This window comes from Neolamprologus multifasciatus, chromosome 5, assembly GCF_963576455.1.
Source record: "Neolamprologus multifasciatus chromosome 5, fNeoMul1.2, whole genome shotgun sequence".
In the NCBI taxonomy this organism is placed as follows: domain Eukaryota; kingdom Metazoa; phylum Chordata; class Actinopteri; order Cichliformes; family Cichlidae; genus Neolamprologus; species Neolamprologus multifasciatus.
Window position 1 is genome coordinate 17,131,568 of NC_140443.1, and position 14,630 is coordinate 17,146,197.

At 42.3% G+C, this 14,630-nt stretch overlaps 1 protein-coding gene across 2 annotated transcripts in view; it reads left to right on the forward strand.

The window, feature by feature from the left end:
* The window catches only part of LOC146518348 (uncharacterized), a 27,695-nt gene continuing 13,065 nt past the window's right edge, over positions 1–14,630 (forward strand). Inside the window, exons 1-8 of one of the 2 annotated variants that reach the window (XM_085159555.1) lie at positions 1–583; positions 7,246–7,419; positions 7,497–7,617; positions 7,857–8,068; positions 8,163–8,255; positions 8,652–8,817; positions 11,336–11,407; positions 12,631–12,746. In XM_085159555.1, the coding sequence (XP_085015681.1) occupies positions 569–583; positions 7,246–7,419; positions 7,497–7,617; positions 7,857–8,068; positions 8,163–8,255; positions 8,652–8,817; positions 11,336–11,407; positions 12,631–12,746 (969 nt within the window). In that variant the 5' untranslated portion in view covers positions 1–568. The remainder of the gene's footprint in view (positions 584–7,245; positions 7,420–7,496; positions 7,618–7,856; positions 8,069–8,162; positions 8,256–8,651; positions 8,818–11,335; positions 11,408–12,630; positions 12,747–14,630) is intronic. The other variant, XM_085159556.1, reaches the window with a different exon arrangement.

Sequence of the window (14,630 nt, forward strand, 5' to 3'; positions counted from 1 at the left end):
TCCTGGGTGAGGTGTTCCGGGCATGCCCCACCGGGAGGAGGCCCCGGGGCAGACCCAGGACACGCTGGAGAGATTATAGGCCTGGGAACGCCTTGGTGTTCCCCCGGATAAGCTGGAGGAGGTGGCCGGGGAGAGGGAGGTCTGGGCCTCTTTGCTTAGGCTGCTGCCCCCGCGACCCGGCCTCGGATAAAGCGGATGAAGATGGATGGATGGATGGTGACTGTTTTGCATTGACTGTATTGAATTTGAGCATAACTGTCCTTTAATTTTTGTGGAATATTGCAGCTGATAGAGATTAAACTTGGCCCAGACGTGGCCCAGAGGAGGATTTGTATTTGTGAACGCACGCGCACGTGTATGTGTACGCGGTTCTAAGTTTGCGACCAGGAATGAAGGAGAACAGGCGCTGCCGTAAAGTTTAGTGTAGAAGCGCACAGTGTAGAAGCGGATAAGAGGCGGCTGGCTAGACCGCGGCTCACAAATGACGGCTCGCTTGGCCGCGGTGAAATGAGAGCTAAAACGCGAGACTGGGTTTTTTTTTAAATTGTTTTCCTTCACCTAAGGACAAATGGATCAAGAAGAGGTATCGTTGACTTTTCTTCGCAGCGACTACACTACATGGCTAGCTAGCGAAAACTTTACATTACAACAGAAAATAAAATATCACCAACTTATTAGGACGTTTTCATATAACTGCAGACACCAAATATAGAAGTCGTACATACTTTATCAAGCTTTTAAAACAGCTTCCTTTCAGAAAATACTCAACATGAGTGTCTGAAAGAGGTTTAGACTGAGTTACTAACGCGCATGCATTCCAAGTTATTTTTTGTGGTAATGTTAAGTTATTTCAGGTTTTTGAACTACAGAAACAGCGAGGAAGAAAATGCGGTTCAGCCTAAACACTCCGTTTAGTGCCAGTTGTCTGCACAGGATGAAACAGACGTTTATGTAATAGGTGTAACCACAGCACAGACAGCTTACAGCTACAACGATTACTGATAAAAATGTGTCTCATTGCTTCAAAACTTTGTTCTTGTTCTTGAGTGTTTCCGCTTAGCGGTTTGTGTCATCAGTGTCTTTTTTTTAAATGAAAGTATGAACGACAGTAAGGGTTAAATTTTTTGTTTTAGGTCTAATATCCTTGTTAATGTTGGCAAATAGACATCAACGCGCTTTACGAATTGGTTGTATGTTTTTTTCTACAATTAGATTATAGCACTTTTTAGTTATAGAACTTTTATGTTATAACTCCCTAGAATAAGAGATTTTTAATCTCAAAGTTAATCTTTACATGGATATATAATGGATACTTAACCCTTTCACGGATAGTGGTCATTGCAGTGGAGAGGTATTCAAAGGTTGTTATCTTGTATTTGTGTCAGTGTTGATGGTATACTTGCACATAAACCACTACATTGGACACTGACGTGTCACTCCATACCCCGCCACCCACTGGCAGTTTAATGTTACAATAGATGTACGTAGTGTGTAACTGTAATTATTGTTATTTAACCCTATCATGCATAAATTATGACAAAAACATCATGAAGAAAAAAAGAATCAGGATTCAGAATTTTTTTTCAAGTATTTTTATTAAGCTTTTCATGCCTAAAGATGAATAAAATACAGAAAAGATACAGAAAAAATTCCAGCATCATCACAGCATAATAGTCCCACCACTGTGTTTCACCATGAAGATGGTATTGCTTCCTTCTGACTCCCTTCTTTCTCTAAACATAAGCAGTGTCACGGTGCCCAGAGAGCTGTAGCTTTGTCCCATCTGCCCAAAGGACATGCTTGCATAATCTTTCTCCAGGTTGTCCTTACTTATTTTAGTCTGATTTGAAGGGGTCTCTCCTGCAGAAGTAGAGTTTTTCTTAATCAGTGACCTGGTGGATTATTCCTGTGCAGGGTTAAATTGATTGTCTTCTTTTGAACAGTAATTCCTGACATGGCTAAGTCATATATGAGTGTCTTGGCAGTTATTCTGAGGTCTGTAGACACATCTCTCATTAGTTTTCAATGTCTTTGAAATCTTTCTTTTTCTCCTTCTGCCAGCCTTGTTCTTTAATGTGTCATGGATATACTTATGATTCTGGTTCTTGACACTTAGAAACACTGTTATAACACTGTTATAACTATGTCTCCCAAAAGAAAGATAGAATAGAATAGAATAGAATTCAACTTTATTGTCATTGCACATGCACAGGTACAGGGCAACGAAATGCAGTTTGCATCCATCCAGAAGTGCTTTAGTGATATAGATATATTACAATATATATTAGCAATAATATAGATATGTAAGTATGTTACAGAAATGGGTCTATTATGGTATGTTATAATGTACACGGTGTGAAGTATGTTATGAATATTCTATAACTATAAGTATGTACAGGCTATGAACAGGATATAAATATGAAATAAAAAAACTATACAGAAATCTGAGATATACAGTTATACAGAAATGTGAACTATGCAAGTTATAAACAGTTGTAGGATTAAAAATTATCGTATGATTATTTAGACAGAACTATACAGTAGTGCAGTTAAGATAAGTGAGATATGTGGATAATTTCTACAGAGGTATATAAAGTGCTAGTGATTGTGAATGGTGGTTCAGTCCATGTTATTATTGTGTGTTTGAGGGTATGGTTGTCCATTGGGTGTGTGTGTAGGTGGTTGTGGGTGTGTGTATGTCCAGTCCATGAGTTTAACGTGGGTCAGATGTCAGGAGGCAGAGTTCAGGAGTCTGACAGCTGTGGGGAAGAAGCTGTTCCGGTACCTGGTGGTCTTAGTCCGGAGGCTCCTGTAGCGCCTCCTAGAGGGCAGGAGGGTGAAGAGTCTATGTGATGGGTGACTCGGGTCTTTGATGATTTTCCCAGCCCTTTTCAGACACCGCTTCCTGTATATGTCTTTTATGGCAGGAAGTGGTGCTCCGGCGATGCGCTGGGCAGTTTTCACGACCCTCTGCAACGCCTTCCGGTCCGAGGCAGAGCAGTTCCCATACCAGACTGTTATACAGTTGGTCAGGATGCTCTCGATGGTACAGCGATAGAAGTTCACCAGGATGTCTGAGGACAGGTGGTTTTTCCTCAGAGTCCTCAAGAAGAAGAGGCGCTGGTGAGCCTTCTTGACCAGCTTGGAGCAGTTGGTCGTCCAGATGAGATCCTCGGAGATGTGGACTCCCAGGAACTTGAAGCTGCTCACACGCTCCACAGCCGTCCCCTTAATGTGGATGGGTGGATGTGGGTCAGCATTCCTCCTGTAGTCCACGATGAGCTCCTTGGTCTTCTCTGTGTTAAGCAGCAGGTTGTTTCTGTTGCACCACTCAGCCAGACGATCCACCTCCTCCCTGTAGGCGGCCTCATCGTTGTCACTGATGAGGCCAACACCGTGGTGTCATCTGCAAACTTAATGATGGTGTTGGAACCATCAGCAGGTCTGCAGTCATGGGTGAAGAGGGAGTAGAGGAAAGGGCTCATCACACAGCCTTGTGGTACACCGGTGTTCATTGTGATTGTGGATGAGCAGTGGTTATCCAGCCGGACATGTTGGGGGCAGTTGGTCAGGAAGTCCAGTAACCATTTGCAGATGAGGGAACTGATGCCCAGGTCTGTCAGTTTTCTGATGAGTTGTGAGGGGTGGATTGTATTGAATGCTGAACTGAAGTCTATAAACAGCATTCTGGCATATGTGTTGTTGTTGTCCAGGTGTGAGAGGACAGAGTGCAGTGCGATGGAGACTGCATCCTCTGTGCTCCTGTTCTGGCGGTATGCGAATTGGTGGGGGTCCAGGGTGGGGGGGAGACAGGATTTGAAGTGTGCTAGGACCAGCTGCTCTAAGCACTTAGTGATGATGGGGGTGAGTGCTACTGGGCGGTTGTCGTTGAGGCAAGATGGGTTGGAGTTTTTGGGTATCGGGACGATGGAGGTGGATTTGAAGCAGGCCGGTACCACAGCGTGGGCCAAGGACAGGTTGAATATGTCTGTGAGCACTCCTGCAAGCTCCCCAGAACACGCTCTGAGAACACGCCCGGGGATGCCATCAGGACCTGCAGCCTTGTGGACATTGATCCTGCTCAGCACCGCTCCTACATCGGTGGGGGAGAGAGTCAGAGGTTGGTGGTCTGGCGTCATGTCTGTTTTGGTTGTGGTTGTTGGATTCCCTCGCTCAAAACGAGCATAAAAGTTGTTGAGCTCGTTGAGGAAGAAGACATCACCCACCCATCCAGATACCCATCCATCTAAACAAACCACAAAAATGACCTACATGGCAAAAACCAAATACAGGATATCAGCACAGATACCTCATAACAGCTGTCAAACAGTGGTGGACGGTTGATGATTTGACTTGTTTTGCAGCCACAGGACCAGTCAGCATGTATACCAGTGTATTCGAAAGTCAAGTGTGAGGCTGTCACGGCCCCTGTGTGATTTTAAAAAAAAAATCATATTCTTTTGGACATGTGATGTTATTTATCTTCTAGTCTCTATATGATATTTAGTTTAATTATTTGTCTTTCTGAGTTTCTGTGTCTCTAGTCCTGGTTGCTGGTTATGATGTTAGTTCCCTTCTGTGTCCACTCTGTCCCAGTCTCATCTATGTTTCATCTTCTGCACGACTTCTATATTTTCTGTGTTTTGTCTTCTTTCTACATCAAGCTGTTGTGTCTTTGTGGGGGTCTCAGTGTCAGTCATGTCTCAATGTTTATCTGCTGTTCCTGTCAGTTCTCATGTCTTTGTTTGGGTCTCTATATTCGTTTACCTTTCTATCTCAGAGTCAAGCCCGTGTTTTTGTTCTCATGTTCTGTTACTTCCTGTTTTGTTTTGGTACCCTGTGCACGTTATATTCAGTTTTGCTTCCCTTGTCTCATTTAGCCATGATTAGTGTCAGCTGGCCTTCCACCTGTTGCCTGTTCGCTCAACTGTGTGCTTTCCCTGTAAGTTACTGCCTGTCGGATAATTAACTCATGAATTTGTTTAGTTTGTCATTTTTGCAAGGCGTCGAAAATAAAGCTGTTTTGAGGTTTACACCTTATCTTACAGTACATGCACTTTTGGTTTAATTCCTACCTGCCACACAGTAGAGACTTGACAGAGGACATCTGTCCATTAAAGTTTGTATTCAGGTGGATCATAAAACAGGACAACGATCTCAAGCACATGTGAGTGAAGTTGGTCCCCCCCATCTTCTTCAAATCTAACAAAAGTGGTATCAAACGTTTGTGCTACGTTTGTGCTGGTTTGTGCTGGTTTGTGCTGCAAAAAATGTCGTTTGTGCTGCTTCTGTCTTAAAGATATCAATGAAAATGTAAAGGTCGACCAGCCCCCCCACATCACCCAAATCAAACAAAATTGATGTCAAACATTTGTGCTACATTTGTGCTGCAAAATCTTTTTGTTTGTGCTGCTATTATTTTAAAGATATTAATAAAATAATGTCCTGATGCGTGCTTAATCATCCAGGCAAGTAAATCCCAAAAGGTTGATTCTGCAGATCTAGTTTGTGAATGATGGTGTTGAAAGCTGAACTGAAGTCATTCTAAAGTATGACAGGATTTGTAGTGTGCTGGGACCAGCCGCTCTAAGCACTTTGTAATGATGTTGGTGAGAGCTACTGGGTGGTAGTCCTGTAGGCATGATGGGTTGGAGTTTTGGTGTTTGGGGACGATGGAGGTGGAGTTGAAGCAGGCCGGTACCACAGCGTGGGCCAAGGACAGGTTGAATATGTCTGTCAGCACTCCTGCAAGCTCCCCAGAACATGCTCTGAGAACGTGCCCGGGGATGCCATCAGGACCTGCAGCCTTGTGGACATTAATCCTGCTCAGCAACCGCTCCTACATCGGTGGGGGAGAGAGTCAGTGGTTGGTGGTCCGGCGTCACATTGTTGGATTCCCTTGCTCAAAATGGGCATAAAAGCTGTTGAGCTTGTTGAGGAAGGAGGATGCAGGGGAGGGTTTGGTGGTCCTGTAGTCTGTAACGGTCTGGAGTCCTTGCCACATGCGTCGGGGGTTGGAGTTGGAGAAGTGTTAATTAATTAATAATTAATTAATTATAAATAATTATTATCTTCAAAACAGAAGCAGCACTAATGACAATTTTTGCAACACAAACCAGCACAAACGTTTGATACCACTTTTGTTAGATTTGAAGAAGGTGGGGGGGCCAACTTCACTCACATCCTGCAGATCTCATAAAACTGAAGCAATGTTGTTGAGATTAATGGATCACAAGCTACTGAACCATGGGGGTGTGTATTTAGATTTTATTTATGTGACTCTTTTACCCAAACAAAAGTGCCTCACCTTCTAGTTCACATGTGAATGTAATCGCTTCATCTCTTTAGAAGAAATATAAAAGACTTTCCATTTGAGTGCATTTGTAGATCCATCCATATCTTCATCCGCTTTATCCGAGGTCGCGGGGGCAGCAGCCTAAGCAGAGAGGCCCAGACCTCTCTCTCCCCAGCCACCTCCTCCAGCTTATCCGGGGGAACACCAAGGCGTTCCCAAGCCAGCCAAGAGATATAATCTCTCCAGCGTGTCCTGGGTCTGCCCCGGGGCAGTGTGTGTGTGTGCATTTGTAGAATGATACAAAAAAAAATTCAATACCATAACACTGATCTTATTGAAAAATTAGAACTCTGAGTGCACTGCAGCCAGTCAGAAAGCCAATAAAAGGACATCTCCAGGAGATTTAACAGGCTTTGGGTTGTGGGCTGCCCTCCTAATCTTACCTTAAAAACAGGACTTGTGTTTTCTGCGCTGCTTTTTTCACCGATTGAACTAAAAGAAAAAGGCAAGACTCTGCGTTTTTGGGCTGAGCTGTGCCCTTAGCTAGAACCAACTTATGCCCAGTGTTTGCTTCAGTGGAAAATCTGTGTCATAACCTACAATGTGTCCATAACAAGCATAAATGCAGACAGTGAAGTTGGACACTCGCAGAGGTTATGTTGTGTTGAAGTTTAAATCAGGCTTTAGTGATGCACAATGAAGTGCATGAAGTCTTGTGTTGGAGCATAACTGTCTGCTTCCAAACTTCATTCTTTTGTTGCAGTGTTTTTGCTCTGCAGCTTGTAGCATCAATCCTCAGGCTGAAAAATGACTTTTTAAAAAAATTACTTATCATATACTTAATTTATCTTTAAGTAATTCAAGAAGCAGGAAACAGTAAAAATTTCCCAGAACGTGGCGTTATTAGTTTTGAGTTTTCAGCCATATGTTGCCTTCACTGTCACCAAAAGCAGCTGGAGGAGATCTTTGCTTGGTGTAAAGAGGAAGGTCTTCCTCCTGACTCCTCAAAGGAAGCTCAGCTGTGTTTGCTATGGCGCGCTCTTCAGCACACGACGAGCCGCCTCAGCAAAGTGACCAGAGACCTGGAAACCCACCGCTCTCAGCACTTAGCAGAAATGGCGGAGGTAAGGTATCCCCTCTGAAGATATCAGAATGTGACGATAAGAGAGAAAGTCTGTTATCTGTCCTTTCTGTGCGTAAGGTACGCAAGTCGCTGGAGCAGATCAGATTCTTCACGGATCACAAAAATGTTTTGGCTCAGGAGATACAAGATGAGAATGATCACCTTAAGGAGCAGCTGCGGCGCCTAATATCACTTCAAGGTGTGAAAAATTCTTACCTACACAATATACAGATTACAGTAACCTAAGAGCAGAATTAATGTAGTGTTTCCTCATTGTTGGATGGTATTTACTCATAAATTTCTAAAGACAGAGATGTTTTAGTCTCATACATTAAAGGACTCATTCTTATTCTTTTATCATCCTAAACATGCTCTATTTACTTGATTACCCACAAATTTCGTGAGTAATCAATTCCCCTCACCGATTTCCTCTGTCAGATGCCCAGATAAGCGAGGTGGCTAAAATGCTGTACCAGCAGGGTCTCACAGAGTTGATTCACAGCAGCCCCAGTGAGCAGGTGGCGTACCTCCTGGTGGAGAGGGCTTCCCTGCTTGAGACAAGTGAGCTTACAGACAAGTTGACGGGTGATGGAAACACAGCCAACCATATGGGGACAGGAGCACAAGTGAAGAGCACCGGCGTATCCCAGGTTAGAGGAATAACATCACAAATTCAGTCTCATATGGCCAACATGCATATTGTTTTCCTAGTCTGTGACGCTGTCTTCAAATGTTATTCTACAGGCTGCCCACAAGGGGGCACCACGTCATGGGCAGAGCGCATGGAAAAAACTCTTTGGACTCAAGTCTTCACAGAACAAACATACTTTTATTCCTGTATGTATGTCGTTAGTTTGCTCATTTCCTTTAAATACTAACAAACACTAAGATTGCTCTCAGGAACTGATGCTGACTTTAGTTTTTGTATAATGTGTAAACATAAAGATCTTGCACGTTAGCCATTTGCCACATTAACTACAAACTCTTATTTTCTGTTCCAGTGTTATTTAGCTCTGTTCTGAGCAGAGGTTAGGGAATTTGCATGGCAGAAGAATTTCAAGATACTACCCGACTGATGCATCTTGACCCACTGCACTTCTCAAGGTGTCCAGTTCTTGCATGGACCTCTAAACATTTACGCTATATATTCCTGCTCCTGCTTACTTCCTTTTAGAGCTTGTCAGTTATTGCTGTATTGGACATGCGATAAGTTGATGCGTGTTGTATTCGCAGGCTGAGGCCAGATTTTTGGCTGGCCAGGAAAGCAGTTTGGGAAGAGAGTGCTCCCGGCTGGAGCGGGACCTGGAGGAGGGCTCCCGCCGGCTGGCAATGGCGCACAGTGAGATCCGGCATTTGACTGATGAGCTGGAGTCTGCTCATTTGACCCAGAGAGCGTATGGTGAGAAATATTAATCAGCAATTTATAAAGAGGCTGTCATTCTTAAACTGATTTCTCATGGTGGCTTGCCATCACAATTGTCTCTGTGTATATATGGATATGCTAAATGCAGCTTTTCCTGGAGGCATTTTGTCCCCCCCCAATTCATGGAAATTTTGCAATAATGCACTGAGGGAATTTCTTCGAATTTGGAATAGACGTTCACTTTGACTTAATCCTGAGGTGATTATGTTGTCCTTGCAGTACCACCTTGTTTGGTATAGCACACTCCTAAGTATAGTTAATTTAATCACATGTAATCTTTAGAATTACCGTACTAAATTGCAAATCAAGCAGCTATCTTGTTAGTTTCATTACATGCAGGGCGATCGTGGCTCAAGAGTTGGGAGTTCGCCTTGTAATCGGAAGGTTGCCGGTTCGAGCCCCGGCTTGGACAGCCTCGGTCGTTGTGTCCTTGGGCAAGACACTTCACCCGTTGCCTACTGGTGGTGGTCAGAGGGCCCGGTGGCGCCAGTGTCCGGCAGCCTCGCCTCTGTCAGTGCGCCCCAGGGTGGCTGTGGCTACAATGCAGCTTGCCATCACCAGAGTGTGAATGGGTGGATGACTGGATATGTAAAGCGCTTTGGGGTCCTTAGGGACTAGTAAAGCGCTATATAAATACAGGCCATTTACCATTTACATGCCATCCTTAGTCATCTGCAAGACGGGGGATTAGAAACAAACAAAAAAAACCCATGTCTTTACTTGCACACTTACACTATAGTTTGCTGGCTTCAGCTTGTGTGCAAGGTAGAGGAAAAATACTAAGGTAACAAAGGCGTGATAAGTGGATAATGCTTGCAGCATTGCAGCCTCCGTTTCCACCCACGCCTCTTTCTACAGTGGAGAAATTGTGGTTGAGCATTTCTTTGTGAATTTGGAAAGAAAGCGTCCGTACTTTTTAAAGTTTCCTTGAAGATGTTTCACCTCTCATCCAAGAAGCGTCTTCACTTCAGTTCTAAGAGCAAATGGTGGAGAGTCCCAGATTTTAAGCCCTATGGGAGTGTCCCCAAGAGGTTTATCCTCTACCTAATCACATCAGCCAAGGTGTGAAAACAAGTGTGGTTCACAATCAGCCAAGGTTTCGGGTGAACCCATTGTGAAGCCTAGCCACACCCATGTGATTTACTGAGGTCAAATGTCCCAGGATGTGAGTGGGCATTAAGGCGTCTGGGAAGGGATCTAAAAACTGGATTATAGATGGCAGACAGTTGGTGTCATAAACCACTGCCTCTGTTCAAAGATGGTCATTCACAGTGGACATAGATAGCTTATTTCACTCCTCTTTAAAACCACAGAAAATGACTACAAGCTCCTTGGAAAACAGAACCAGCTTCACCCGCTCTAATCTGGGACTCTCCACCAATTGCTCTTTGAACTGAAGAAGCTTCTTGGATGAGAAGTGAAACGTCTTCAAGGAAACTTAAAGAAGTCCAGATGCCTTTCTTTCCAGGCTCCTTAGACTACAATGACCTGGATGACTGAGAACCTTCACAGACATTTCTTTGTGAAATGCTTTTTGGGCTGGATTTTTGCTCATCCTGCTGAAGGACCAGTAAATTTATGGCAAGGTGATAGGTTCATCATCCTTTGTCTGTCTGTCCATGCATCCACAATTCACAAGATTCACTGGCATTGTTCTAGACTTTGTGTTAATGATTAAACACTAAAAAGAAGATCTTGTATGTTCCTCACCAGGATAGGGTTTCTGTCACGGTGGGGAGGTGTAGTCTAAGCTTGATTGTTTACTGGTAATTACAGTATGTGACAGCTCATCTCATGTAAAAGTAATGTAACAAATTATTAAAAAAATACTCTCTCTGGGAAATAATTGCACTAACAATACACAAGCAAAGCATTATTTGAAGAAAAATTAACAAGTACTGTGTGATAAACTGGTTGTTGTGAGTAACACATCAGAATTCTTTATTTCATTCACATTAGAGCCTCTCCTGGGATAAAAGAGAAAATATACACATACAAGGAGAGGGTCATTCAATGCACATCATCATCATAAAAAAAAAAGAAAGAAATACATCAATCAATAAATCACCCATTTCCAAATGCAGTTATAATTTATCTACAAGATTTTCATAGGCTCAAAAGTAACTAGACATTTGGCTAACAGGCTATTTCATGGCCAGGTTAGATCTGTTCTCTTGTTATTCTGTAGTGTACAGTTCAAGATTGATGTGTTTTATTTGACTCTGGATACATATGTATGTCAAATGAAACTAGTTGAAAGCATGCAACCTCAAAGTTCAGTCCTATTTTCTTTTAGTGTAAAATAATCAGCCATGACTGTTTGAAAAGAAAATGCCACATTTAGCTAAATCTGGAACCGATTTTTAGCCTTGTTTGTATAACACATAAGCATACTCTTCAAATAAAACTGAAGTTTTGCACCCCTGTAACAAAACTTAACCAGCAACTTTGTTCAGAGAAGTGTGTGCTTACTCTAGCTTATGTTGTTTTTCAGAGCCTGAGCTGCAATCAGCACAGCAGGAGGTGGAGCAGCTCCAGCAGGAGGTAGAAAAGCTGAAGAAATATGGTGAGAATTGTTTTGCATTTTTTTCAGCACAAAATTGCCACTACGGATTCCCAACAGATAGCCAGACACAGTTTGTGATTCACTTTGGTTGTTATAATAGCTTTAAAGTGACACTTTGGTGAAATGTCATTCAGCATTCATCCGTGCTACAGCTTACTCCACACATTTCCCCTGAAACTACTGCGCCGCACATCCGCTGCAGCTGAGCCAACAACACACCTCGCCACTACCAAGAAATTGCATTCTAAACAACAGTTTTCAAAGAACTAATTGTGAAACGAAGACAAAAGCAGGTTTACACGCCCCATACAGTTCAGATTCATGAACTGGAATAAAACCCCTTCTTTAAGTAGTTTTCCCTCTACCGCAGATCAGCAAGAAAACCGCTTTTATTAACCCCTCACCTGTAAAAGCCTGATGGGGTATTGTTGTCATCCTGCCAGGTGGGCAGGTGGCATTGAAACCCGAGCTAGGGTATTCAGATTCATGCCTCGGGTGTATCTCCTAAAAATCTCAGATAAGTTCAAGTTCAGATTTTAAGTATACTGAAAATGTTGCGAACACGATAACTTGAGAAGGAAGTGACTTAGGAATTTTACATTTACAACATAGATGCATCTACTAGTATGCTGAGGGGTAGCGCTGGTGGCCATCAGTGTTTTGTATAATAGACTTGGACTAATAAATTTAAACTGCTGGAGCATTATTTTAGCTTCAGATATGTGGAGTACAGCAGGTAGTACAGTGTTTAAAAAATATAAATTAATCTTTTAATCACATTTATTAAGTAGACCTTCAAAGTGTTTAAAGTAAAATAAAAATGATAACAGTGATAGCATGTTGTATTATTATTATTATCATCATTATCATCATCTAATGCAGCGGTCCCCAAGCCCTGGGCCACAGTCTGGTACAGGTCTGTGAGTCGTTTGGTACTGGGCTGCAAGAGTTGAAACTCGGGTGTGAAATTCATGGTTTTCAGGGTTTTTAGCGTTATTTTTTTAATTGTTTTTATCGTTAACTCGGTTTCCCTGGGTCTTTTCCTGTGTGTTATGAATAAATCTTCTTTGTATTTGGTACCGGTACTGGTTTTATTTAGTTGTATTTATCCGCGACACCTTAAAAGCCGGTCTATGAAAATATTGTCTGACATAAACTGGTCCATGGCACAAAAAAGGTTGGGGAACGCTGATCTAATAAGTACTTTTTTATTTTTTTTAAAGAAATGGTGGAACTGCGAAAGACCAAAGAGCTAAATGATCGCCTGGACCTCGAGATCAGAGCCTTGAGGAATAGGGTTTGCTCCTTGGATGCTGAGAAAACCTCTTTGAAGCAGATGGTAAGAGACCAGCTAGAATAAAGTAATTTACAAAAACATACAATGAAGATTTTTTTATTGTCCATAAGTTGAGGACAAGATCTTTTGATAGAAGAGCATTAAATTACATTTACAGTACTCAACACAAATCAACCACATAACTTGCTGTACTTGGTTTCTTTGCTTTGGTTAGTTCATTAGGAATTATGTGGAATGCTCTCATTCAACACTAATTTCATTTACATGTTATCATATATATTAAAAGCTGTGGAAAATCACACAGTACTATGCAAAATTCACCCGTCATTTCTTTATATTTTGTTAGGAAAATGGGAAACAGGTGCAGTAATTTATTGAAATGTGTAAACATACATGTACTGTATATATGGTGTAAAAGACAAAAATAATTGTAACAAACTTGAAATTCAAGGTGAAATTCATCTTTATTCTTCAACGTAGCCTATACCCGCTTCTTCAAGGCATCTTATAATTTCTTTAAGTAGTCTTCAGAAATAGTTTTCCAGGCTTTGTGAAGGACATTTAAAGCTCTTCGTTGGATGTCGGCTACCTTTTGTTCTGTTCTCTGTCCAGATGATCCCACACTGCTTCAATAATGCTGAGGTCTCTGGGGAGCTCAATCCAAGACTGATGACTGTGTTTCATTGTGTTTTTTCTCTGTCCTAGTGTGCATTTATTGCATTGGAAATGTGTTTGGGATTGTGGTCAGGCTGAGAAATGAAGGTGTTGCCAATCAGATTCTTTCCAGATGGCACTATATGGTGCATCAAAATTGGACTGTAGCTTTCTGCGTTAATGATTCCATCAAATTTGACGAGATCTCCAACACCAGTGGCTCTAATACAGCTCTAAACCACCAAACACCACCATGTTTTTTTAAACTCGATTTTTATTTATTTTTAATCAGCAGTGATACAATGTGGTACAAGCATATACTTGCATCAAACTACACAGAGCAGCTATGAATGTCCAGGAGCAGCATGTCACAGAAGCACACATACATACATACATATAAAGAAAAAGTATACACGAGCAGGACCTTCTTGCTGTGAGGCAACAGTGTTAACCACTGTGCCACTGTGCTGCCTGCTGTCCTGAGTTCAATTCCACCATCAGGCCAGGGTCTTTCTGTGTGGAGTTTGCATCTTCTCCCCGTGTTAGCGTGGGTTCTCCCCGGGTACTCCGGCTTCCTCCCACTAACCTCCTCCCGCAGTTAGTGGGGATAGCTTAATTGGAAACACTAAATTGCCCATAGGTGTGAATGCGGGAGTGAATGCGAGTGCAATTGGTTGTCTTCTGTCTGTGTGTTAGCCCTTTGACAGACTGGCAACCTGTCCAAGGTGTACCCTAACTCTTGCACTAAGACAGCTGGGATAGGCTCCGATGCCCCCCGCAACCTTGAAAAGGATAAGCGGAAGCGAATGGATGGATGGATGGATGGATGGATGGATGGATGGATGGATGGATGGACTCTTTGGCCTTATATGAAGCAGTCTTTTACCACCACCATGTTTTACAGATGGCTGCTGACACTCACTGTTGTACCTCTCTCCTGACCTTCTCCATACATACCACACAAGATTTCACCAACAATTTGACCAACAATCACCTTGTTAATGCAAAAATACTATTTTATGCCTTCAAACAATGTTTTCTTTCACCAACTAAAGACATGGCAATAAATGAGAATAAATTATGTGTTTTTCCAGCAGGCTGCTAGTAACAAAGTAGCAGGTTGCCTATTATGTGTGTACACAATAGTGGTTCATCCTGTAAGTTAGGTGCATTTTTTGTGCTTGACTAATTCATAAGTCAGCATTAAGCATCTTAACAAAAAAAAAACATTCCTCTGAAAAAGGATCAGGTTGAAGGACTGGACTGAAAATG